Consider the following 25881-nt stretch of genomic DNA (forward strand, 5'->3'; position numbering starts at 1 on the left):
GGACTTTAGATAATTTCTTTTATATAAAGTAACCTATTAGCAGTGCTAGGTAGATTACTTACAAATTGTAGACGATAACATGGTTTAAATAAAAATTTATGCATAAAAAGTAACTAATCTGATTATGAGCATTTTAAAATGTAATATACTCTAATCACAAGTAGTCAATTTTTGGTAGTAGCATAAACAAACTAAACCTCCATAAACAGATTAATCCCAAAATATTTAGATATTTTCCCGTTCTGTAGTCTGTGTCAGAACTTAAGAATCAGTGCTGTTAATGTAAACACATACAGAAAATTTCACTCAGTTATTTCCTACAGCCTTTATTTATTAGAGGAACACATGCCACTAGAATCATCACTCCATCATTACTATCTTCAAGGAGAACAGAAGCGTCCGTAAAACAGAATGCTGTTGGAGGGATTGTGACGGATGAAGAAAATGAAGGGATGGTCTGCAATAAAGGTTTTTGGGTCTACTGGCATTGAGGCTGTAAAACCGACGTTGGCGGTGGCTGCAGCCGCTTCGGTTCCTTCCTCGTTTACTTCAACGAAGGCTTTATGAATCACCTCCGACACCACCAGGTCATTGTTGGGCGACATGCCTGAAAGATTCACCTTCTGCAGGTCAAACACATCCTCCATCCCCATGCTGATCAGAAGACTCCTCATCTTATCATAGCTTTCCTCCATCTTGAATCTGGGCAGAGTTACTTGAACTTGCTCTTGAAGCATCTTGCTGGGTTTGGTCCACTCCATGAGCTTCTCGTAGGTCAGTGCCTTTTCAAGCTGGATAATGAGAGAGTCGTGTTAATGTATGTCAATTTGTTTTCATTTAATAATACATTAATAATGCATACAGTCTTCTTCAGTGACATTAACCGATAATTACAAATAATGAAAAACACACCATATGTGTGCTGTCTCACCTTCTGAAGGCCAGTGGTTTCGTCTTGAATCTTGTTCGGAAGGATGATCAACATACTGAGATTCTTCCCGACATACGGCAGCTCCACAACCTGACTGTTCATCTCTGGGATGAAGGCCAGAGGAAAATTGGATTCCTGATACATCATCTTCACTGGTTTAGTTTGAGTCTGCAAAGCATAAAGATGTCACAAGTCCTCATATTTCATGACTTTAATAAAAAATAAAAAAAAAGAGCTTACTTTGTTCAGCTTAAACTGTCCAACTCTGGTGGCTTCCTTTGGGAATTTCTTCTCCCAGTTCCCCTTGAAGTAGATGGCGTTCACCAAGACCAGTTTTGTTGCATCACTGACACTTCCTTGTGGCAGCAAGTTCTTGATCTTTTCTAAAATTCAAAATGACATTTTTAATTTTGAGGATTCGTTTAAACTGGTTCACACACATTAATCAATTTCATCTCTACTTAGGTCTAGACTAGCTCTTTGGTTTTGATATACTTGATTTTGTTAGCAGTATTTCGTTGACACAAAACAGTGACTTTAATGCACATTTTATTTAGCTAATAAGTTTACGATTCTATTAGATCTGCACTGTGAGCTTTGAGACGTATTATTTAATAGTTTAACTCATAGAGTTATCAAGCCAAACATGGTCTTTGAAAAACATTTTGCTTAACCTAAAATGCAGCAAAACACATTAAAGCTCATTGTGGTTTTCACCTTGAGTGTTTTTCTCCACCCATTTGTTGATGTTGACACGCGCAGCCTCTGATTTCTTCTTGAAGTCCACCTCCTCCAGTTCGGCTTTATAGTATGTTTTTGTGTCATTGAGGAATTTCTGTAACAGAGCAAACCTGCTGAGGTGAATACTTCCAGAACCTTGTCGTTTAATGCCATTAAGAAACACTGAATTATTTTCTTTGAGTCTTACCTCAACAAACTGGTAGGATTGCTCTCCGTAGAGACGGTTGGCAAGACTCAGCACATACGGCGCTCCTGGTTTCTTCAGTTCACTCATGAGCTTGTTGAAGCTGGAATGAATTTGGTCTTCTTTAACATGAGGAGCTGGAGTGGCAGCGCCAGGTTTGGGAGGATTGGTAAAGCCCAGGACCTACACAGAGTTGTTGAGGCAGAATTGATAAAGATAACTTAACTATTCTGATAGTTTCAACATCTATTGTGAATGCACTGCTCAGATAAGTAAATGTTCCAAAATGTTCAACGAACCATTTATTTATTTTTTTTAATTTGAAGAACATTTTAAAACTCCAAAGAACCATTTGTGCAATGGAAAGTTTCTATGTTAAAGGTTCTTAATGAACACTCATCAAAAATAAAAAAATAAAAATAAAAATAAAAATTCAAATTTGTTCCATTTATGTCTCAGCTGTTGAATCTTTTTTTTGTTCATATAAATACTTACATATAATAAGTAATTTGATGGGGAAAAAGCACTTGAAAGTGGGAGGATGTGAATTTTTTTTGCTGAGTTTGGATAATTATATACATAATTATATTCTGAACAACTGTCCCTAAAAAATGCATAAGTGTGAGTTCACCTTAAACATCTGCGCCGCTGTGTTTCCTTTTGCTCCGAGTGACACCATGGCCAGAGCTGAAGAGATGCTGATCGGAGAGTAGAACACATTTTTTGATGCGTTTCCTCCGCTGATCTTCTTGAACAGGTTTAGAGAGAACTGTGTGTTTGCTGCAGATAAACGCTCCATTTTCACAAGCTGCGCAAGAAATAGCAGTAGTTTAAATAACAGCAGATTTGAAGTTAGACAAACATTCTTCATTATCACAAGCTGTTAACTCTATTACATCTGTTTTAATCAATAGTGCATATATTACATACAGCAAAGTACCTTTAACAGAGTTCATTATCATCATCATTACCTGGAATAAACAGCAGAAATGAAGTTTCCGAGTGTGTCTGAGTTGAATGAATAGACAGTTACTGGTGTCGGTCTAATAAATAATGCCTCGCCCTAAAACAAGTAGCCTTTAATCCAAGTCCGGCCTTCCTGTAAATTCCAAATGACTGTTTCTAATATTAATTGATGCACTTAAATTGAGTGATTCATTCTTCAGTTCACTATTTCTTTACACTAAATTAATAGTGTGTTGGTGAAGAAACAAAAGCTGAATACAAGAAATAAGAATCATAATTGTATTAATTACAATTAGTCATGTTTAATCATAGTGTCTGTACAAACCAATAATTGATCAGCTGTTGAGGCTGGAATTAGGCATCTCTGTGAAACGTTTTAAATAAGAAACCAAATAAAAAAAATAATAATCCTCCTAACCACAAACCCCAAATACAACTGCTTTTCTAAACGACATTTAGTTAGTTACAGTTTTTATCACTTCATGTAGTGATTGTGATCGGTGTAGTTTTTACTATGTGGGCATGTCAGATGTTCTGTTGTGTAAAACACGTCATGTGTTGTGGATACATGCCTCATGAAACACCTTTTCCTTATCTGATATAATTATATAATTATATATAAATATAAGCCTATTATGTACTGTATATGGGCAGTATTTCAGATAAATGTATGTAAAATATTTTGTATTTTGTATTTATAAACATTTAAACTTGTTATTTTTGTATTTTGCCAGTCAACCTCTTTATTAGTCAGCTGATTTCTTGTATCAACTAGTTCATAAGTGCCACATTCATGCATGTGAGCTGCACATTTTCTGGATTCCTGTAAGGAAATAAGGAATAATGCTGCCTTCCAATCAAAGTGCCTTTTTGTCAGAAAGAACAGGAATGACAAAGGACACAGAAAAAATAAATAAAAAAATAAATTTGGAAAGCCAAAATGTGTTGAAGATATTTAATTCGGAATAAGATAGTGTCCCATTCATTGACAACCATATAAACATTCAAAGCCCTATTTAGTCAGCTTTGGTAATGACTAAAATGTTAAGTAAAATGGATGCTATTTTACTGTGTATAAAGCATACAAAATGCTTGAAATGGTTATTCATATACAGTATGCGTCACACCCCTGGACTCATTATGTTGTGTTTTCCCTCCATGTGTTGCGTGTCATGTTGATTGTGTCATTATGTTCAGGTGTGTCTTGTTAGTTACCCGCTTTATCATTCCCCTTATAAACTGCATTCTGTTCAGTGTTCGGTTGTCCAGTCTCGTCGATGTGTACATGTGTTTCTGCCTTCTCTCTGTGGATTATTAAAGACTTTAGCCCGATTCGGACTGCAATTGTTTCTCATGTGGATGTCATATTTTATTTTTGCCATAATAAAGACCCATTTCGAATGTTTGCATGCTTTTCTTCTCTTTCTGCTCCCAGTCGCTGTGAGCAGTTATGAAGTATTGTTCTTTTAAATACTTTCCAGTATTTCAGAAACAAATTTGTATGCAAATTACACCGAAATACAGTTAACGTAGCCTACCTAACCTGTTCGGGAGTGCCCAAAAAGGGTTTAAGCACTGAATTTTGAATCAATTCCTTCTTGTAAACTCAGAGATATGGCTTTGGATGGCAATTAAATCACCGACTACCCCCTGTAAATGGTGAAAATCACTTAGCCTACGCCCCCCTGAGAAACAATTACCGTCCGTATAGGGCTTATGATATACTTTAACATCATAACAAGGTGATCTAGCTTTTGTTGAAAAAACGTGATAAAGTGTACCCACCACATTGTTTTCGGCTCAGCCATATTTAAAGTTTATGGCACCCCCAACTTGGGAACTGAGGTATCAAAATTATTTTTACCAGTAGTAAATATGTCCAAGTTCCAACTAGGGAGCTCATAATTATTCATAATAATTCCAATAGCATGTGAGCGGGTAGCATAAGAGAAGGTGAGGATGTCACATTAGAAGAGGGTATTTTTATTAGGTACATATGTAAATGCATTTGTAGTATACTTAGCATTAAATAAATACACTTTAGTATATTATTTTGCACTAGGACAACACTGTAATGGTTTGTAATATTAGCAACTCATTGTTAGCTGTTTGATAGCATAGTCAAGCCAAAGGCTATCACTTTCTCTTATGTGTTTGATATTCTAGAGAGAGATACATAAAACACATTACAATTCGGATATCATCGACTTGTAGACAACCCTGTATAATTCACTCTTCCTCTTCTTTTGAATCATTTTATTGTTTAAACTATGATTGATTAAGCATTTAAAGCAACAGACGACATAACTGCAGCGCATGCTTAGAATACAGTATTATTAACGTAATCGTTATAGTTGTCATTTTTGGATGTGAATAGGCCTTAATAGTGATATTTCACTGGATGGCCAGTGTCACATGTATTTTATGTATTTTCAAAATACTGTATTTTTTATACATATTTTTATGTATTTACACCCATCCCTGACAGTATATAATTATTCTAGTGAATTGAGAGACATTATTTTTACTTAAACTCTATCACAAGAGATCTGAAACCCAATTTTCTGTGTTTGGATTTGTTCACTGGGGGGCTCTTATATAATTAATATCAATAAATTCAATATATAACCAAAATGTGACCCTGGACCACAAAAAAAGTCTTAAGTCTCTGGGGTATATTTGTAGCAATAACCAAAAATACATTGTATGGGTCAAAATTATTGATTTTTCTTTTATGCCAAAAATCATTAGGATATTAAGTAAAGATCATGTTCCATGAACATATTTTGTAAATTTCTTACTGTAAATATATCAAAACTTAATTTTTGATTAGTAATATGCATTGCTAAGAACTTCATTTGGACAACTTTAAAGGTGATTTTCTCAATATTTAGATTTTTTTGCATCCTCAGATTCCAGATTTTCAAATAGTTGTATCTCAGTTAAATATTGTTCGATCCTAACAAACCATACATCAATGGAAAGATTATTTATCAGTGGTCCAGGGTCACAAATGGTTTGGGAGTCTTAGAATATTTTCCTTATATAAAGTAACCTATTAATAGGATAAAAATGTTGAATGAGTAATTTCCAAAAACATATGGATATGTTTCCAGTCTGTAACCCGTTCAGAACTCAGTACTCTATTATTTATGTACTTTATATATATTCAAGTTCAATCAATTATTTAATAGAGACTTTATTTATCAGAGGAACATCATAAGGATGTTCATTACCATCTTTAAGGAGAACAGAAGCGTCCGTAAAACAGAATGCTGTTGGAGGGATTATGACGGATGAAAAAAAGGAAGGGATGGTCTGCAATAAAGGTTTTTGGGGGTAATGGCATTGAGAATCCTGCGATGATGACGCCGGTGGCTGCAGCCGCTTCGGTTCCTTCCTCGTTTACTTCAACGAAGGCTTTATGAATCACCTTCGTCACCACCAGGTCGTTGTTGGGCGACATGCCTGAAAGATTCACCTTCCGTTCATCAAAAACATCCTCCATCCCCATGCTGATCAGAAAACTCTTTATGTTATCATAGGTTTCCTCCATCTTGAATCTGGGCAGAGAAACTTCAACTTGCTCTAGAAGCATCTTGCTGGGTTTGGTCCACTCCATGAGCTTCTCGTAGGTCAGTGCCTTTTCAAGCTGCATAATAAGAGAGTCGTGTTAATGTGTGTCAATTTGTTTTTCATTTAAAAATACATTAATAATGCATACAGTCTTCTTCAGTGTCTTATATATCAATGCAGCATTATGTGTTGCGTTGTGTAGTGATTATTTGCAGCACATGTGTTGTCAAACTGATCAAGATATCTTCTTAATTTGTTGGTGTTCAGCAAAAAGACACGTGAACCATGTGCTTAAGGTGGACATCTCTAAAATTATACTAAAAGGCCTTTTACTTGTCAACAAATATATACTATCAGTCTGATGACGGAAGACATGTAGTTGTTTGTGTGCAACAGCTTTTTTTTCAGCCAAAAAAACAAAACAAAACTGGCCTTAGACTAAAAAACAAACAAACAAAAAAAAACAACTCAGGCCTTATAAATTTGCGAAACAAATATGATGAAGGCTTTTATAGAGTTAAGCAATTCCACATAATGAAACAACACCATATACTATATATACCAGCAGAATCTGTGGCGTCTCACCTTCTGAAGGCCAGTGGTTTCGTCTTCAATCTTGTTCGGAAGGATGATCAACATACTGAGATTCTTCCCGACATACGGCAGCTCCAGAACCTGACTGTTCATCTCTGGGATGAAGGCCAGAGGAAACTTTGATTCCTGATACATCATCTTCACTGGTTTAGTTCGATTCTGCCAAGCATCAATAGATCAATAGAAACATGTCAAAACTCATATTTCATGACTGCTAAAAATATTTTTAAAAAAGCATTGAAACTCACCTTGTTCAGCTTAAACTGTCCATCTCTGGTGGCTTCCTTTGGGAATTTCACCAACCAGTTCCCCTTGAAGTAGATGGCGTTCACCAAGACCAGTTTCGTAATCTCACTGATGGATCCCTGTGGGAGCAAGTCCTTGATCTTCTCTGAAATTCAAATGGACATTTTCCACTTTAGGCATTGGTTTGAACTGATTCACATATGAACAACACAAATGAATCAGCAAAAATACTATTAAAGCATCTTCCTCCAAGCTCATTACAGCGTTCTTATGGAAATGCAAACTTGAAGGCCAAAAATGTTGCTTAATTTAAACCTGCTATCAAAGTATATCAAAACTTTAAACTTCGAAAACCTAACAGGGAATGTTCTCTGGTTCCCTCAAAGTTATGAACAAATGTTCTCAAAACATGAGCACAAAACATTTTCTTTTTTTCTGAAGCGTTTTAGTTGGACATTCATCTAACAATTATTTTTTTTTACATTTTTTTTAAATGTTACTATGTGTTTCAGAATGTTCAGAGATGTTTGCAAAATGATAAAATGGAATGTTCCCTTTACTTTTTGAACATTCAGAGAACATTCTGAAATAATGTTTTAAGAGAATGTTAGCAAAATGTTCTTAGAACATATTTTTGTTAGCTCAACTCAAGAACCCTATAAAGCCTAACGCGGCCCTTAAAGTCCTTTTTCTGATCTTAAAGTGCAGGAAAAAAAACTTCAAAGAATTTTTACTTCATGCTGGTTTTCACCTTGAGTGTTTTTCTCCACCCATTTGTTGATGTCGAGACGCACAGCCTCTGATTTCTTCTTGAAGTCCACCTCCTCCAGTCCGGCTTTATAGTATATTTTTGCGTCATTGAGGAATTTCTGTAACAGAGCAAATCGATTGGAGTGCAAATTAAATTAGAGTTGAGAGCATTTCCAGAACCACCAGTGAGTCTTACCTCAACAAACTGGTAGGACTGTTCTCCGTAGAGACGGTTGGCAAGACTCAACACATACGGGGCTCCTGGTTTGTTCAGTTCACTCATGAGCTTGTTGAAGCTGGAATGAATTTGGTCCTCAGTTTTTTGTCCAGATGTGAGCTGAGCAGGAGATTTCTGTTTGTATCAACAATATCAAATCAAATCCCCAAGACTACATGCACTACTACAGCAAATGCATTGCAATCATAAAATCATGAGGTTAGTGTTTCATGTGAATACTTATTCTGAACCTTGAGTTCGGCAGGTATCTCAGACTTCTGGGTTTGTTGCGTCATTGGTAGTTCATGTTGACCCTTTACACCGCAGGCAATCTGGGGCTTCTGGGCTTGTTGATAAGGTGCTGGAGTCGCAGCATCGGGTTTGGCAGGATTGTTAAACCCCAAAACCTACACAGAATTATTGTACATGAATGCATTTTTTTTTTCTGAGTAACTGTCCATAAAAAATGCTTAAGTGTGAGATCACCTGAAACATCTGTGCCGCTGTGTTTCCTTTTGCTCCAAGCGACACCATGGCAAGAGCTGAAGAGATGCTGATCGGAGAGTAGAACACATTTCCTGATGCGTTTCCTCCGCTGATCTTCTTGAACAGGTTTAGAGAGAACTGCGTGTTTGCTGCAGATAAACGCTCCATTTTCACAAGCTGCGCAAGAAATAGCAGTAGTTTAAATAACAGCAGATTTGAAGGTGGACAGATCTAAACTGCATACAGAAAAGCACCTCTAACAAACAGCGTTCAGAAAAAGTATTACCTAGAATATTCAGCAGAAATGAAGAAGTTTCCCTGCGTGACTGAGGCGAACGAATCAGTCGGTATGGGACACAGTCTAATAAATGAAGCCTCGCCCTAACCTGTTAATCCAAGTTTAGCCTTCTTGCAAAATAAGAATGAACATTTCTATTATTACATATTGATATATCTCTTCACTAGGAACACCAGCAAACGTAAACTGAATGATTCATTCTTCATTTCACTCCTTTATCATAAAAGTACAGGAATACAGGAACGATAAATCAAAATTGTATTATTCACAGTTCGTCATTTTTAATCCTGATATCTGTGTAATTCGATAAACTCAGCAAGCCACACCTGCCTCTTTGACACCAATCATGATAGATGTCCAGGTCTCTCACCCTTTACCAACAAATGATCAATTAAAAATGACACATCGCTAGAGATCAGCTTTCTGCAGAAAAAGCAGCCAAAACATATACTTTTATAGTAACTGGTGGCGAGGCTAGAAGTTCTATATTAAAACAGAACACAGATACAAGATGGTCCAACCTCGAACAATTAGATACATTTAACTACACAAAAACCACTCTGGGTGCGTCAAAGAATTCACTGAACACTCAAAAAGAGTTTTATTTTATTTTTTGTCCAGTAGAGTAGAGTGAGGGACAACACCCCCTTAAGGACTGTGTCATTTTTTCTGTGAAACAAAAGTTAAATGTGTCCAGAATAGTTATCATAGTTTTAGTGACAATGACATAGATTATAAACCAAGTATGAAAAATGTTTTCACGCCATTATATTTTTAACAAAAATTTAATTTGTACCAAAAGAGGGATAAAATGCCCCCAGTCTGACAAAGCAATTTTCTTTATACGTTTACAGCAAAATCAGAGTACAGGCAGTTTTAGTTTAAAATTAAAAGGAATATATTCAATAATTATGAATTACAAAATAATGGCCTGTTTGAAAGATATTGTTATCTGATGCTAACTGGCTAGCTACCTGATGCTTAATTAAGGTCATTTTTAAATATGAAGTCCAAATATATACCTAGTTAGAATACATTTGATGGACAAAGGATTTGATGTTCAGAACAGTAACTACAGTAAATGTGGTGAGAACATTCTTTCTGGCATACATCTAAATGTCTATCACAAATTACTATATCCTACAGTTTCCATGACCCAGGTTAAAAAGATTAAACTAGAAATATATATTTTTTGGAGATGCACTGGTCAGCTGGCTATCAATCAAAACCAGACAATTTTTTTTCTTTTTGCTTTAGACACAGTAATGGCCATCCATTATTTTTTTCCCCATTCTGTAATCCGTTTTATGTCAGAACACACAAATCAGTGCTGTGAAAGTGCATAGAGACAGAGAAAAAAAAAATTATATTCACTCAGTTATTTGCTAGAGCCTTTATTTGTCAGAGAAACACAAACTTTGTATTACCACTCTATCATTACCATCTTCAAGGAGAACAGAAGCGTCCATAAAACAGAATGCTGTTGGAGGGATTGTGTCGGATGAAGAAAAGGAAGGGATGGTCTGCAATAAAGTCTTCTGGAATTGAGGCTTTTTCAAGGATGATGGCGGTGGCTGCAGCCGCTTCAGTTCCTTCCTCGTTTACTTCAACAAAGGCTTTATGAATCACCTTCGACACCACCAGGTCATTGTTGGGCGACATGCCTGAAAGATTCACCTTCTGCAGTGAAAAAACATCCACCATTCCCATGCGGATCAGAAACTGCACCATGTCATATCCACCCCACAACCTTAATCTGGGCAGAGAAACTTCAGCTTGCTCTTGAAGCATCTTGCTGGGTTTGGTCCACTCCATGAGCTTCTTGTAGGTCAGTGCCTTTTCAAGCTGCATAAGAGAGTCATGTTAATGCATGTCTATTTGTATGTTTGTACAGAATCATTGATTTGACACTTATTTTGTGTTTGGATAGATCATTTCATTCAAGAATATTTTAAGTCTTGTAGATCATCGGTGCAATAACATTTCAATTGACAACTCTCTGAACATTTTAGCATGATGATGGATATGACAATGTTAATGCATTTGGTCTTGGCGGAACAGATCCGCTACACTGCTGCTGTTGGTTATTGCTGTAGTTGTAGATTGCTGCTGCAAGCAAGTACAGGAACTTGCTACTGCCAATGCATATGACGATATGGTGCGTGAGTATTTAAGACATACTGCTGCACAAATAGCATATAAAATAACCCCGATGCAGATCTACACAGGTGGAGCTGGGGAAGGTGGAGGATTTAAGAGAACTCTGAAAACGTGCTGCAGGAACCTCAAGTGAATGCTAGCCAGCCATTTACATACAAGGCAGTAAGCTCATTGGCTGCATATGCAGCATGAACCATGCAGCATGAACCATCAGCTTGTACAAAGTCATTTAACTCTGAATATCATCAGTTACGTTAACATCTAGATTTTCATGACTGAACTATATATTTATGCAGCAACCAGCAATTCCAAATAATGAAAAAACGCCATATCTGTGCCGTCTCACCTTCTGAAGGCCAGTAGTTTTGTCTTGAATCTCGTTTGGAAGGATGATCAACATACTGAGATTCTTCCCGACATAAGGCAGCTCCAGAACCTGACTGTTCATCTCTGGGATTAAAGCCAGAGGAAACTTTGACTTCTGATTCATCATCTTCACTGGTTTAGTGTGAGTCTGCAAAGCACAAGTCCTCACATTTCATCACTGCTAAGTTTATTTAAAAAAAAAAAAAAAAAAAAAAAACCATAAAGTCTCACCTTGTTCAGCTTAAACTGTCCATCTATTGTGGCTTCCTTTGGGAATTTCTTCTCCCAGTTCCCCTTGAAGTAGATGGCATTCACCAAGACCAGTTTCATCGATGAATCAATGGATCCCTGTGGGAGCAAGTCCTTGATCTTCTCTGAAATTCAAATGGAGATTTTATACTTTAAGCATTGATTTAGAAGCAAAGACATGAAGCCAAACATGAACTTAAAGTGCTGAAATACATAATTTTTGTGAGAAAGATTGAGTGTTCAAATTATATCCTGTTTTTTCACCTTGTGTTTTTTCCTCCACCCATTTGTTGATGTTGACTCGTGCAGCCTCTGGTTTCATCTTGAAATCCACCTCCTCCAGTTGGGCTTCATAGTATTTTTTTGTATCAATAAGGAATTTCTGTAATCGAGCAAATCAATTGAGACACAAATGAAATTAGTGTTAGCAATTATTTGCTTTGAGTCTTACCTCAACAAACTGGTAGGATTGTTCTCCGTAGAGACGGTTGGCAAGACTCAACACATACGGGGCTCCTGGTTTGTTCAGTTCACTCATGACCTTGTTGAAGCTGGAATGAATTTGGTCCATTGAAACATCAGGTACTGGAGTCCCGCAGTGTGTGGGGAGGATTGGTAAAGCCCAAGACCTGTTCAGCATTATTGTGGTAAAATTGATAAAGGTGACCCAACTATTTGGATAACTTCATCTACTGAACCTTTTTTTTCCTTAGTGTGAAAGACACTAACTTCTTTCCACTGTAAGGAACCCTTTGTGCAATGGAATGTTTCCATATTATTGGTTCTTCATGGAACCACCGATGCCAACAGAACTGCTACGTTAAATTCTAAACACATGTAAATGTGAGATCACCTTAAATATCTGTGCCGCTGTGTTTTCTTTTGCTCCAAGCAACACCATGGCAAGAGCAAAGGAGATGCTGATCGGAGAGTAGAACACATTTTTTGAGGCATTTCCTTCACTGATGTTCTTGAACAGGTTTAGAGAGAACTGTGTGTTTGCTTCAGATAAACACTCCATTTTCACAAGCGGAGCAGGAAATAGCAGTAGTAACAGCAGATTTGAAGGTGGACACATCTTGATCACTCTATGCACCTTTAACAAACAGAGATCAGTAAAAGCAACACCTGGAACAATCAGAGGAAATGATTAACTTTCCCAGCGTGTCATTTTATAAGTGTCATCCTAATAAATGATGCCTCACCCTAAGACAACTAGTTTTTAATCCAAATCCGGCCTTTCTGTAAAACATAAATTGTTTCTAATATTAATGGATTTATTTATCCCAGGGATTTCAAACCTTGCTCCTGCAGAGCAGTTCCAACTCACCTGTCTGTAATTATCAAGTAGCCCTAAACACTTTGATTATCTGGTTCAGGTGTGTTTGATTGGGGTTGGAACTGAAATCTGCAGGAAAGCAGCTCTCCAGGAGCAGGATTGGAGACCCCTGATTTATCCACTTACATGATTCATTCTTCATTTCACTCTTTCTTTATAGTAACTTGAAATCAAATAAAGAGTGTGTAGGTGCAAGAAACAAAACCTGAATCCAAGAAAGATGAATCGTAATTGCATTAATCATAATGTAAAAACCAATAAAGGATTAGCTGATTAGAGTTGGAACTGGAAGTAGGTGTCACTGTGAAACTTTTTAGAATACCTGTTAAAAAAACAAAATGAAATATAATTCATATAATTAATGTAACTGTCCTTGCCACACACCCCAAGAACAACTGCTTTTCTAAATGAAGCTTAGTTACAGTTACACTAAACAACACTCATGAAACATCTTTTTCATATGTGATATGTAATATAATGTATGTGAGATGTTTGGTTGTGTAAAACAGGTCATGTGTTGTGGATACGTGCCTCATGAAACATCTTTTTCATATGTGATATGTAATATAAATATAGCCTAATAATTATGCACTGTATATAATTATGCCAGTGAATTGAGAGCAAAACTTATGATGCTCCTGCAGTGGCCATCAAAGTAATTATTTCCAAGAGACCTTATTTATTTATTTTTCATTTACCTACCACAATAGACCAATGTTCTGTTTTGTCAGAACACACAAATCAGTGCTGTGAAAAAGCATAGAGAAAAAAAAAAAAAAAAAAGACCTTATATTCACTCAGTTATTTGCTAGAGCCTTTATTTGTCAGAGAAACACAAACTTTGTATTACCACTCTATCATTACCATCTTCAAGGAGAACAGAAGCGTCCATAAAACAGAATGCTGTTAGAGGGATTGTGTCTGATGAAGAAAAGGAAGGGATGGTCCGCAATAAAGGCTTCTGGAATTGAGGCTGATTCAAGGATGATGGCGGTGGCTGCAGCCGCTTCGGTTCCTTCTTCATTTACTTCAACAAAGGCTTTATGAATCACCTTCGACACCACCAGGTCGTTGTTGGGCGACATGCCTGAAAGATTCACCTTCTGCAGGTCAAAAACATCCACCATTCCCATGCGGATCAGAAACTGCACCATGTCATAGGTTTGCTCCATCTTGAATCTGGGCAGAGATACTTCAACTTCCTCTTGAAGCATCTTGCTGGGTTTGGTCCACTCCATGAGCTTCTCGTAGGTCAGTGCCTTTTCAAGCTGCATAAGAGAGTCATGTTAATGCATGTCTATTTGTATGTTCGTACAGAATCATTGATTTGACACTTATTTTGTGTTTGGATAGACCGTTTCATTCAAGAATATATTAAGTCTTGTAGATCGTAGCTGCAATAACATTTCAATTGACAACTCTCTGAACATTTTAGCATGATGATGGATATGACAATGTTAATGCATTTGGTCTTGGCGGAATAGATCTGCTACGCTGCTGCTGTTGGTTATTTCTGTATTTGTAGATTATTGATGCTGCAAGCAAGTACAGGAACTTGCTACTGCCAATGCATATGACGATATGGTGCGTGAGTATTTAAGACATACTGCTGCACAAATAGCATATAAAATAACCCCGATGCAGATCTACACAGGTGGAGCTGGGGAAGGTGGAGGATTTAAGAGAACTCTGAAAACGTGCTGCAGGAACCTCAAGTGAATGCTAGCCAGCCATTTACATACAAGGCAGTAAGCTCATTGGCTGCATATGCAGCATGAACCAATCAGCTTGTACCAAGTCGTTTAACTCTCTGAATATCATCAGTTACGTTAACATCTAGATTTTCATGACTGAACTCTATATTTATGCAGCAACCAGCAATTCCAAATAATGAAAAAACGTACTAACATTCCCGTCTCACCTTCTGAAGGCCAGTAGTTTCGTCTTGAATCTCGTTTGGAAGGATGATCAACATACTGAGATTCTTCCCGACATACGGCAGCTCCAGAACCTTACTGTTCATCTCTGGGATGAAGGCCAGAGGAAACTCTGCCTTCTGATTCATCATCTTCACTGGTTTAGTGTGAGTCTGCAAAGCACAAGTCCTCACATTTCATCACTGTTAAGTTTATTTAAAAAAAAAAAAAAAAAAAACCATCATAAAGTCTCACCTTGTTCAGCTTAAACTGTCCATCTATTGTGGCTTCCTTTGGGAATTTCTTCTCCCAGTTCCCCTTGAAGTAGATGGCGTTCACCAAGACCAGTTTCATCGATGAATCGATGGATCCCAGTGGGAGCAAGTCCTTGATCTTCTCTGAAATTCAAATGGAGATTTTATACTTTAAGCATTGATTTAGAAGCAAAGACATGAAGCCAAACATGAACTTAAAGTGCTGAAATACATAATTTTTGTGAGAAAGATTAAGTGTTCAAATTATATCCTGGTTTTTCACCTTGTGTTTTTTCCTCCACCCATTTGTTGATGTTGACTCGTGCAGCCTCTGGTTTCATCTTGAAATCCACCTCCTCCAGTTGGGCTTCATAGTATTTTTTTGTATCAATAAGGAATTTCTGTAATCGAGCAAATCAATTGAGACACAAATGAAATTAGTGTTAACAATTATTTGCTTTGAATCTTACCTCAACAAACTGGTAGGATTGTTCTCCGTAGAGACGGTTGGCAAGACTCAACACATACGGGGCTCCTGGTTTGTTCAGTTCACTCATGACCTTGTTGAAGCTGGAATGAATTTGGTCCATTGAAACATCAGGTACTGGAGTCCCGCAGTGTGTGGGAGGATTGGTAAAGCCCAAGACCTGTTCAGCATTATTGTGGTAAAATTGATAAAGGTGACCCAACTATTTTGATAACTTCATCTATTGAACCTTTTTTTCCTTAGTGTGAAAGACACTAACTTCTTTCCACTGTAAGGAACCCTTTGTGCAATGGAATGTTTCCATATTATTGGTTCTTCATGGAACCACAGATGCCAACAGAACTGCTACGTTAAATTCTAAACACATGTAAATGTGAGATCACCTTAAATATCTGTGCCGCTGTGTTTTCTTTTGCTCCAAGCAACACCATGGCAAGAGCAAAGGAGATGCTGATCGGAGAGTAGAACACATTTTTTGAGGATTTCCTTCACTGATGTTCTTGAACAGGTTTAGAGAGAACTGTGTGTTTGCTTCAGATAAACACTCCATTTTCACAAGCGGAGCAGGAAATAGCAGTAGTAACAGCAGATTTGAAGGTGGACACATCTTGATCCCTCTATGCACCTTTAACAAACGGAGATCAGTAAAAGCAACACCTGGAACAATCAGAGGAAATGAATTAAACTTTCCCAGCGTGTCATTTTATAAGTGTCATCCTAATAAATGATGCCTCACCCTAAAACAACTAGTTTTTAATCCAAGTCCGGCCTTTCTGTAAAACATAAATTGTTTCTAATATTAATGGATTTATTTATCCCAGGGATCTCAAACCTTACTCCTGCAGAGCAGTTCCAACTCACCTGTCTGTAATTATCAAGTAGCCCTAAACACTTTGATTATCTGGTTCAGGTGTGTTTAATTGGGGTTGGAGCTGAAATCTGCAGGAAAGCAGCTCTCCAGGAGCAGGATTGGAGACCCCTGATTTATCCACTTACATGATTCATTCTTCATTTCACTCTTTCTTTATAGTAACTTGAAATCAAATAAAGAGTGTGTAGGTGCAAGAAACAAAACCTGAATCCAAGAAAGATGAATCGTAATTGCATTAATCATAATGTAAAAACCAATAACGGATTAGCTGATTAGAGTTGGAACTGGAAGTAGGTGTCACTGTGAAACTTTTTAGAATACCTGTTAAAAAAACAAAATGAAATATAATTCATATAATTAATGTAACTGTCCTTGCCACACACCCCAAGAACAACTGCTTTTCTAAATGAAGCTTAGTTACAGTTACACTTATTAACACTTAATTTAGTGATCATGATCTTAGTTTTTACTATGTGGTGTATGTGAGATGTTTGGTTGTGTAAAACAGGTCATGTGTTGTGGATACGTGCCTCATGAAACATCTTTTTCATATGTGATATGTAATATAAATATAGCCTAATAATTATGCACTGTATATAATTATGCCAGTGAATTGAGAGCAAAACTTATGATGCTCCTGCAGTGGCCATCAAAGTAATTATTTCCAAGAGACCTTATTTATTTATTTATTTTTCATTTACCTACCACAATAGACCACCAACACAAGTTTCTGTATATAAGTATGAGTTTGTTCACCGGAAGGGGGCTCTTATTCCAGTAATGACAATACATTCAATATATGTATGGATTAAAGCATTTTTTTTTTTCATGAATATTTCAAAAGCCACACCCAAACACAAAAACAAAATAAAGCAAATTTAATGGATTTTTGTAATTAAGAATCTTGTTTTAATTTAGTTGTAAAGAGCAATATTTAGCCGATTAAATATTATAGAGGTGAGCAAAACTAGAAATTAAAATGGACCGTGTTTCATAAAGTGTGTAAAACCCAATATTGTAATATAGTTGATTGCGGTTAAAAGTAGATGTCACTGTGAAATACTTATAATTTGTGAATACATGCCTAATGAAACGCCTTGTTCATATGTGATATAATTATATTATATAATATTCATGTATAGTATATAATTATGCCATTGAATTGAAATCAAACCTGATGATGCTATTAGAGTGGCCATTTAAGTCAGTTATTTACTAGAATCTTTCTGTCTCTTTTTGGTTCTGTAGGCTGTTTTGTTTTAGAACTCAAGAGTCAGTGCTTTCAAAGTAAACACGTACAGACAGTTTCACTCAATTATTAAATAGACTTTATTTATTAGAGGAACACATGCAGCTAGAATCATTACTTCATCATTACTATCTTCAAGGAGAACAGAAGCGTCCGTAAAACAGAATGCTGTTGGAGGGATTGTGACGGATGAAGAAAAGGAAGGGATGGTCTGCAATAAACATTGGTGCAAATGAACGATTGGCGATGACGACACCGGTGGCTGCAGCCGCTTCGGTCCCTTCCTCGTTTACTTCAACGAAGGCTTTATGAACCACCTTCGTCACCACCAGGTCATTGTTGGGTGACATGCCTGAAAGATTCACCTTCCGTTCATCAAAAACATCCTCCATCCCCATGCTGATCAGAAGACTCTTCATGTCATAGGTTTCCTCCATCTTGAATCTGGGCAGAGATACTTCAACTTCCTGTCGACGCATCTTGCTGGGTTTGGTCCACTCCATGAGCTTCTCGTAGGTCAGTGCCTTTTCAAGCTGGATGACACATAAAAATTGTATGAATATTTTTGAAACAATGTTCCATACACCATCTTTATAGGCATCGATGGTTCCATTAAAAACCATTAACATCCATGGAAACTTTCCATTCCAAAGAAGGTTCTTTACAGTGGAAAAGGGTTCTTTGGATTTTTTTTAATTTACAATTCTTTGCACTAGGAAAATATATATTTTTAAGCACTGTTCACTGAAAAAGTTCTTCTATGGCATCACTGTGAAAACCCCATTTTGAGACCTTTAGTATAATCTGTGCCGTCTCACCTTCTGAAGGCCAGTGGTTTCGTCTTCAATCTCTTCAGGAAGGATGATCAACATACTGAGATTCTTTCCGACATACGGCAGCTCCAGAACCTGACTGTTCATCTCCGGGATTAAAGCCAAAGGAAACTGCGCCTTCTGATTCATCATCTTCACTGGTTTAGTTTGAGTCTTCCAAAGCAGGAATGGAAACACGTTGAAACTCATATTTCATGGCCGCTACTGCATAAACTAAATACTGTATACTGTATAGAAATACTGGATCATAAAGGAAACAACAAGAGCGTGAAATCTCACCTTGTTCAGCCTAAATTGTCCATCTATTGTGGCTTCCTTTGGGAATTTCTTCTCCCAGTTCCCCTTGAAGTAGATGGCGTTCACCAAGACCAGTCTCGTCAATGCATCAATGGATCCCAGTGGGAACAAGTCCTTGATCTTTCCTAAAATACAAATGTTGTCCATTTTGAGCATTGGTTTTAACTTTGATATTTTTATTTAAAATGTAAAATTATTATTATTATTTTAAATAACTATGTAGCTCAATTCAAGAACCATATCAAGCCAAACACTGTGCTGCAAAAACATTAAGAGTATAGAGTATCTTAAAATTCAGATTAACTTCATGCTGGTTTTCACCTTGAGTGTTTTTCTCCACCCATTTGTTGATGTTGACACGCACAGCTTCTGATTTCTTCTTGAAGTCCACCTCCTCCAGTCCGGCTTCATAGTATCTTTTGGCGTCATTGAGGAATTTCTGTAACAGAGCAAATCAATTGAGGTGCAAATTCTAAATTAGGGTCATTTCATGTCAACTCAACCAGAAGTCCTCAGCTAACACTTTTGATTTAAATCATTTATTTTTTCCTGGTGAAAGAAATACATAAATGAAGAATAATGCCAAAATATTAAATGAGTAATGAGTAAATTAATATTAAATTGAGTAATCTACTTTTATACACAATTTACACCTAAGATTTGGAGCCATATTCTCTTTGGAAATCAAGAGAAAAATATGTTAAGAACCAAAATCTAAAAGGTTATTACAATGTCTTTAATACTTCTTAAGTTACAGGCATGCACTCAAAAAAAAAAAAACAATTTTTTTTTCTATTTTTGAGCTATCACTATTGGTATATAATGCAACAAAGATTGCTAAAGTCGACAGATTTTACAAATAGATCTCTGTAAAAATTAAATAATGATGCTGCCATCTTTATAAAGTCATTTATATCATCATGTAATTTAGTTTCAAATCTCAGTTGAAAACTGTCATTTTAAGCCCCCTCTACAAAATAATGTATTACTCAGTCTGTAAATATTCATCCATGAAATTTAATATTTTGGCTTTCATCACTATTTATGTTTGTCTACCTTCAGAAGAAGAAAAAAAAATTAACAAAATCAAAAGTTTTAGCTGGGGGAGTTTATGAAATATGGTTGATTTGAAATGGAATGACCCATTAGAGTTCAGAACAGTTCTAGAACCTTGAATTATTATCTTTGAGTCTTACCTCAACAAACTGGTAGGATTGCTCTCCGTAGAGACGGTTGGCAAGACTCAACACATACGGCGCTCCTGGTTTCTTCAGTTCACTCATGAGCTTGTTAAAGCTGGAATGAATTTGATCCACTGAATAATGAGGAGCTGGAGTCGCGGTGCCGGGTTTGGGAGGATTGTTAAAGCTCAAGACCTACACAGAGTTGTATATATATATATATGCAATTTGAATTCTGAACAACTGGCCGTAAAAAGCACACAGTTGTGAGTTCACCTTAAACATCTGCGCCGCTGTGTTTCCTTTTGCTCCGAGCGACACCATGGCAAGAGCTGAAGAGATGCTGATCGGAGAGTAGAACACATTTTTTGATGCGTTTCCTCCGCTGATCTTCTTGAACAGATTTAGAGAGAACTGTGTGTTTGCTGCAGATAAACGCTCCATTTTCACAAGCTGAGCAAGAAATAGCAGTAGTTTAAATAACAGCAGATTTGAAGGTGGACAGATCTCGTTAGTTCTATGCACCTTTAACAAACAGAGTTCAGTAAAAGCATTACCTAGAACAATCCGCAGAAATGAAACGAGTATCCTGAGCGTACCTGAGATGAATGAATCAACAGTTATGGGTGTCATTCTAATAAATGATGCCTCGCCCTAAAATGACTAGCCTTTAATCCAAGTCCAGCCTTCCTGTAATTTCAGTTTTAAAATTCCCCTGTAATAATTAAAAAAATAATAATGTTTCTGTTATTCATTGATAGGTTTATCCACGTTGAACACCATCAAACTTGAACTGATTGCTCTTACTCTTTGTTTATCCTAAATAAAAATCAAATAAATGTGTGTAGCAGAAGAAACAAACCTGAACTAAAGAAAGATGAATAACTTACTCATACTCATTACTCATAATTTGTCATTCTTAATCATAATGTGATTATTAAAGTATGTGTCACTGTGAAATACTTAGGAATTTCAAGTGTTGTAAAATTATATAATTATATGATGTTATAGTCATATAGCCTAACAATTATGTATTGTTTATAACTATGCAAGTGAATTGAAATCAAACCAGATCTATCTTTGCCTATTTTTGTATCAGAACTCAAGACTCAAAGTGCTTTCAAAGTAAATGCATACAGACATTGTCACTCAATTATTTAATAGACTTTATTTATTAAAGGAACACATGCAGCTAGAATCATCACTTCATCATTACTATCTTCAAGGAGAACAGAAGCGTCCGTAAAAGAGAATGCTGTTGGAGGGATTGTGTCGGATGAAGAAAAGGAAGGGATGGTCTGCAATAAACATCGGTGCAGATGAGCGTATGCCGACGACGACGCCGGTGGATGCAGCCGCTTCGGTTCCTTCCTCGTTTACTTCAATGAAGGCTTTATGAACCACCTTTGTCACAACCAGGTCGTTGTTGGGCGACATGCCTGAAAGATTCACCTTCCGTTCATCAAAAACATCCTCCATCCCCATGCTGATCAGAAGACTCTTCATGTTATCATAGGTTTGCTCCATCTTGAATCTGGGCAGAGATACGTTAACTACTTGTTGACGCATCTTGCTGGGTTTGGTCCACTCCATGAGCTTCTCGTAGGTCAGTGCCTTTTCAAGCTGGATGAGACATAAAAATAGTATGAATATGAATATTAATAACTCCACACATGTATTTGCCATAAACATATAATGAAACAACAATCCATATACACTCTTAAAAATAAAGGTTCTTTAGTGGCATTGGCACTGACAAGACGGTTCTTCTATGGCTTTGCTGCGAAGGCTCCCTTTTGGGAGCAGAATCTGTGGCGTCTCACCTTCTGAAGGCCAGTGGTTTCGTCTTCAATCTCATTCGGAAGGATGATCATCATACTGAGATTCTTCCCGACATACGGCAGCTCCAGAACCTGACTGTTCATCTCTGGGATGAAGGCCAGAGGAAACTTTGATTCCTGATACATCATCTTCACTGGTTTAGTTCGATACTGCCAAGCATCAATGGAAACATGTCACAACTCCTCATATTTCATGACTGTTACTGCATGAGCAACTTAAAATAACTGTATTTCAAAAAGAAAACAAGAGCATGAACTCTCACCTTGTTCAGATTAAACTGTCCATCTCTGGTGGCTTCCTTCGGGAATTTCACCAACCAGTTCCCCTTGAAGTAGATGGCGTTCACCAAGACCAGTCTCGTCAACAGATCGATGGTTCCCTGTGGGAGCAAGTCCTTGATCTTTCCTAAAATACAAATGTACATTGGTCACTTTGAGCGTTGATTTGAACTGGCCTGCTTGGCTTGACATTTTAATCTTTTTTTAAATAACTATAATCTGAAGAGACCATGAAGCCAAACATGGCCATTTTTTGCTGAACCTAGTGCTGCCAAAAATATGAATTAACTTTAATTTGTAAGAGTGTAGAATAACTTTATAATTGAGAATAATGTATTGCTGGTTTTCACCTTGAGTGTTTTTCTCCACCCATTTGTTGATGTCGAGACGCACAGCGTCTGGTTTCTTCTTGAAGTCCACCTCCTCCAGTCCGGCTTCATAGTATCTTTTTGCATCATTAAGGAATTTCTGTAACAGAGCAAATCGATTGGTGTGCACATGAAATTAGTGTTTCCAGAACTTTGAATTATTTTCTTTGAGTCTTACCTCAACAAACTGGTAGGATTGTTCTCCGTAGAGACGGTTGGCAAGACTCAACACATACGGCGCTCCTGGTTTGTTCAGTTCACTCATGAGCTTGTTGAAGCTGGAATGAATTTGATCCTCAGTTTTTTGTCCAGATGTGAGCTGAGCAGGAGATTTCTGTTAGCATCAATAATATAAAGTTAAATTAGATGAAATCAAAATCTACATGCACCACTAAGGCAAATACAGCTGTCATTGCAAGTCATGAAGTTAGTGCTTCATATAAATACTAATACTAAACCTTGAGTTCGGCAGGTTTCTCCAACTTCTGGGTTTGTTGCATCATTGGTAGTTCATGTTGACCCTTGTTGCCGCAGGGCATCTGGGGCTTCTGGGCTTGTTGATAAGGTGCTGGAGTCGCGGCATCAGGCATCTTGGGGGGATTGTTAAATCCCAAAACCTACACAGCATTTTTTGTAGTATTATTAATAAAGGCAACCTCACTATTCTGATAAATTCAACATCTATTGCGAATGCATTGCACAAATCGTTTAAAATAGTGCAGCAAACACCATCTTTACTTCACGTTAGTGTTATCCGGTTATTTATTAAATTGAAACTACACAGACTGAGCATTTAGTCATAGCTGAAACCCAAACAGCCCAACCCAGAATGACCATCTGTCCAGGTGTCCTGCTCTTTAAGTGAAACTGCAACATGAGACCACTTTGGTCTTGTCTGTACAAACACAAAGCCCATTATCCCAGAAAAAAACCAAAATTAGTCACACCTCAAAGCAGGAATGTGGCAGCATTCCAAATGGAATTCAGAATTCCTTTAAATTCCAATTCCTGAATTTGAATTCCATTTGAATGGATGCAGAATTGGAACAAAAATTGATTATATCACTAATACATTTTTGAAATTCCACTTCTGTCTTGTTGATTAAAGGAAAAACAACTTGCCATAAAAAATGCATAAGTGTGAGATCACCTTAAACATCTGCGCCGCTGTGTTTCCTTTTGCTCCGAGCGACACCATGGCGAGAGCTGAAGAGATGCTGATCGGAGAGTAGAACACATTTCCTGATGTGTTTCCTCCGCTGATCTTCTTGAACAGGTTTAGAGAGAACTGTGTGTTTGCTGCAGTCAAAGGCTCCATTTTCACAAGCTGAGCAAGAAATAGCAATAGTTTGAATAACAGTATTATCTTCTTCATCGCTGCACTCAAATATTTCAAATCTGCTGGTTCTATTTAAATAACATATAGAAAAGTACCTCTAACAAACAGCGTTCAACAAAAGCTTTAACTAGAATAATCAGCAGTTTTCCCTTGTGTCTGAGGTGAATGGATCATCTGTTATGAGTGTCTTTCTTATAAAGGATGCCTCACCCTAAAAACCACCCAGACTTTAATCCAAATCCATCCCTCCTGTAAGACTGAAACTATAAACCCTGTAATTAAATTCATGTTTCTTTTATTGATACATGTATACACATCTGATACTGACAAAACCAACAAATTGAGTGATGTATTATGCTTTATCCTTCAATACTCTCATTCAAATATTGCCTAAAGCTCAAGCTCACTGTCACAGCCAATGCTGTGTTCATTTTATCTGACTGGATCTTTTTTTTTTTTTTTTTTTTTTTTTTCATAGATAACATAAAAAACAGGCTGGTATTTTCATACTTTTTGTATAATCTGACAGTTAAATTACAGCCTGATTAGAAATGATGCACAGTTAAATATTCTGTACACAAGCGATATTTACCTTGATCACATGTGAAGCTCTTCACTGACAATTGAAATATGCAAACAAAAACATTATCATCAAAATCTAATGACTGGAAAAATTTTTATAAATCATGTAAATCATAAATCATCAAAAATAAGAATAAGAATAAAAAATATATAATTTTAAAATTTGTAAAAAAAAAAAAAAAAAATATATATAATTATATATATATATATATATATATATATATATATATATATAATAGTCAGGGTAAAAGGTTTTCAGGGCAGTTTATTAATATGACCTTCATATAAAAAAAGTATAAATAATACAAAAAAATAAATAAATACAATATTTTGAATAAAATTCAGACCTGGGAAATAAAAGTGCATAGCTGAAGAAACAATCCTGAATGTAAGGCAGAAAATTATAATTCATTTGTAATCATAATTGTGTAAAATAATGAGCTGATGAGGATTTGGCTAATTAGTGGAAGTAGGACTCACTGTGACATTTAAAAACCCTGGAAAAAAAAAAAATGACAATAATCATAATCATCACCACACACACAGCAAGTAGCCTATTTAGAAAGGATTATTTTTCTAAACAATATTTGATTTATTGGACTTGATACTATTAGTTGGCTTACTTTGTGCAGTTTACTAAGGTGGGTGTGGTATATGTGTTATGAAATAAACACAGTTCATCTGTGGGATACAATTCTCACTATGTTTAATAATTCTGACATTGAATTGATGTCAACTACTACTGCGGGGTGATTCTTTTTATTGATTAAAAATTATTTTTACGTCAAATGAAATGAGTAGCGCTGTTATTTAACCCAGAAATGTAAGAAAATATAAATACCTTGAAATAATATGAAGATCAGCCAGGCAACTGTTCATTATACCAAAAAAAAGGACAGAACAGAAATTGTAATTAAATACTGAAAGTTTATGAATCGCATGTAGCATTGCTTTTTTTTTCACCAAAGCACTATTATTTATGTTTTATTCATAAATAATAGTGTCTCAAGTTAAAAAGGCTTTTCCCATGGCATTCTCAACCAGGGTGTCATCGCAAAAAAGAATCATGTTCTTAAGTTAAAGGTAAAATAAATCAAAAGAAACCAAATAAACAGCGTTGAGTCATTGTGGGTGTTATAAGTTCACATTTAGGTGTGCAAACATGTTGTCATCTCCACACTTGACAGGATTTATGCCAGTAGCTTTGATCTGAAGTCATATAGTTAAAATTTTGACTTTACAAAATGTTCTTTGATAAGGTTTCAGGTTTTGTCACAAAAA

At 36.5% G+C, this 25881-nt stretch overlaps 3 protein-coding genes and 2 pseudogenes across 6 annotated transcripts in view; all 5 read right to left on the reverse strand.

Moving 5' to 3' along the window:
- LOC109068424 (leukocyte elastase inhibitor-like) overlaps positions 1-20809 on the reverse strand; it is a 43990-nt gene extending 23181 nt beyond the window's left edge. Inside the window, exons 1-3 of the mRNA XM_042773253.1 lie at positions 20749-20809; positions 8692-8868; positions 8457-8612 (exon numbers count right to left, since the gene is read on the reverse strand). Of these exons, the coding sequence (XP_042629187.1) occupies positions 8457-8612; positions 8692-8859 (324 nt within the window). The 5' untranslated portion in view covers positions 8860-8868; positions 20749-20809. The remainder of the gene's footprint in view (positions 1-8456; positions 8613-8691; positions 8869-20748) is intronic.
- Positions 317-2857, reverse strand: LOC109068425 (leukocyte elastase inhibitor-like). The gene is made up of 7 exons (XM_042773264.1): positions 2828-2857; positions 2488-2664; positions 1860-2039; positions 1649-1766; positions 1172-1314; positions 932-1099; positions 317-791 (listed from the first exon to the last, which is right to left on the reverse strand). Exons 2-7 carry the CDS (start codon positions 2653-2655, stop codon positions 381-383), a joined length of 1188 nt encoding a protein of 395 aa, XP_042629198.1. The 5' UTR covers positions 2656-2664; positions 2828-2857; the 3' UTR covers positions 317-380.
- On the reverse strand, positions 10368-13107 carry LOC122148050 (annotated as a pseudogene).
- On the reverse strand, positions 13905-16628 carry LOC109068423 (annotated as a pseudogene).
- On the reverse strand, positions 17943-24199 carry LOC109083953 (leukocyte elastase inhibitor-like). Of its 4 annotated transcripts, none has more exons than XM_042773261.1 (8): positions 23830-24031; positions 23138-23296; positions 22969-23013; positions 20207-20317; positions 19332-19449; positions 18993-19135; positions 18699-18866; positions 17943-18413 (listed from the first exon to the last, which is right to left on the reverse strand). In XM_042773261.1, exons 1-8 carry the CDS (start codon positions 23995-23997, stop codon positions 18015-18017), a joined length of 1311 nt encoding a protein of 436 aa, XP_042629195.1. In that variant the 5' UTR covers positions 23998-24031; the 3' UTR covers positions 17943-18014. The 4 variants fall into 4 exon arrangements, with proteins under 4 accessions (XP_042629195.1, XP_042629197.1, XP_042629194.1 ...); XM_042773260.1 differs by lacking the exons at positions 17943-18413; positions 18699-18866; positions 18993-19135; positions 19332-19449; positions 20207-20317 and adding exons at positions 21340-21814; positions 22015-22182; positions 22296-22438; positions 22662-22779; positions 24114-24199 and having other exon boundaries at positions 22858-23013; positions 23830-24006; XM_042773263.1 differs by lacking the exons at positions 22969-23013; positions 23138-23296; positions 23830-24031 and adding exons at positions 20468-20644; positions 20749-20785 and having other exon boundaries at positions 20207-20386.
- Between the last annotated feature and the right edge of the window lie 1682 nt (positions 24200-25881).

The sequence above is a fragment of the Cyprinus carpio genome, chromosome A16 (genome assembly GCF_018340385.1).
Source record: "Cyprinus carpio isolate SPL01 chromosome A16, ASM1834038v1, whole genome shotgun sequence".
NCBI lineage: Eukaryota > Metazoa > Chordata > Actinopteri > Cypriniformes > Cyprinidae > Cyprinus > Cyprinus carpio.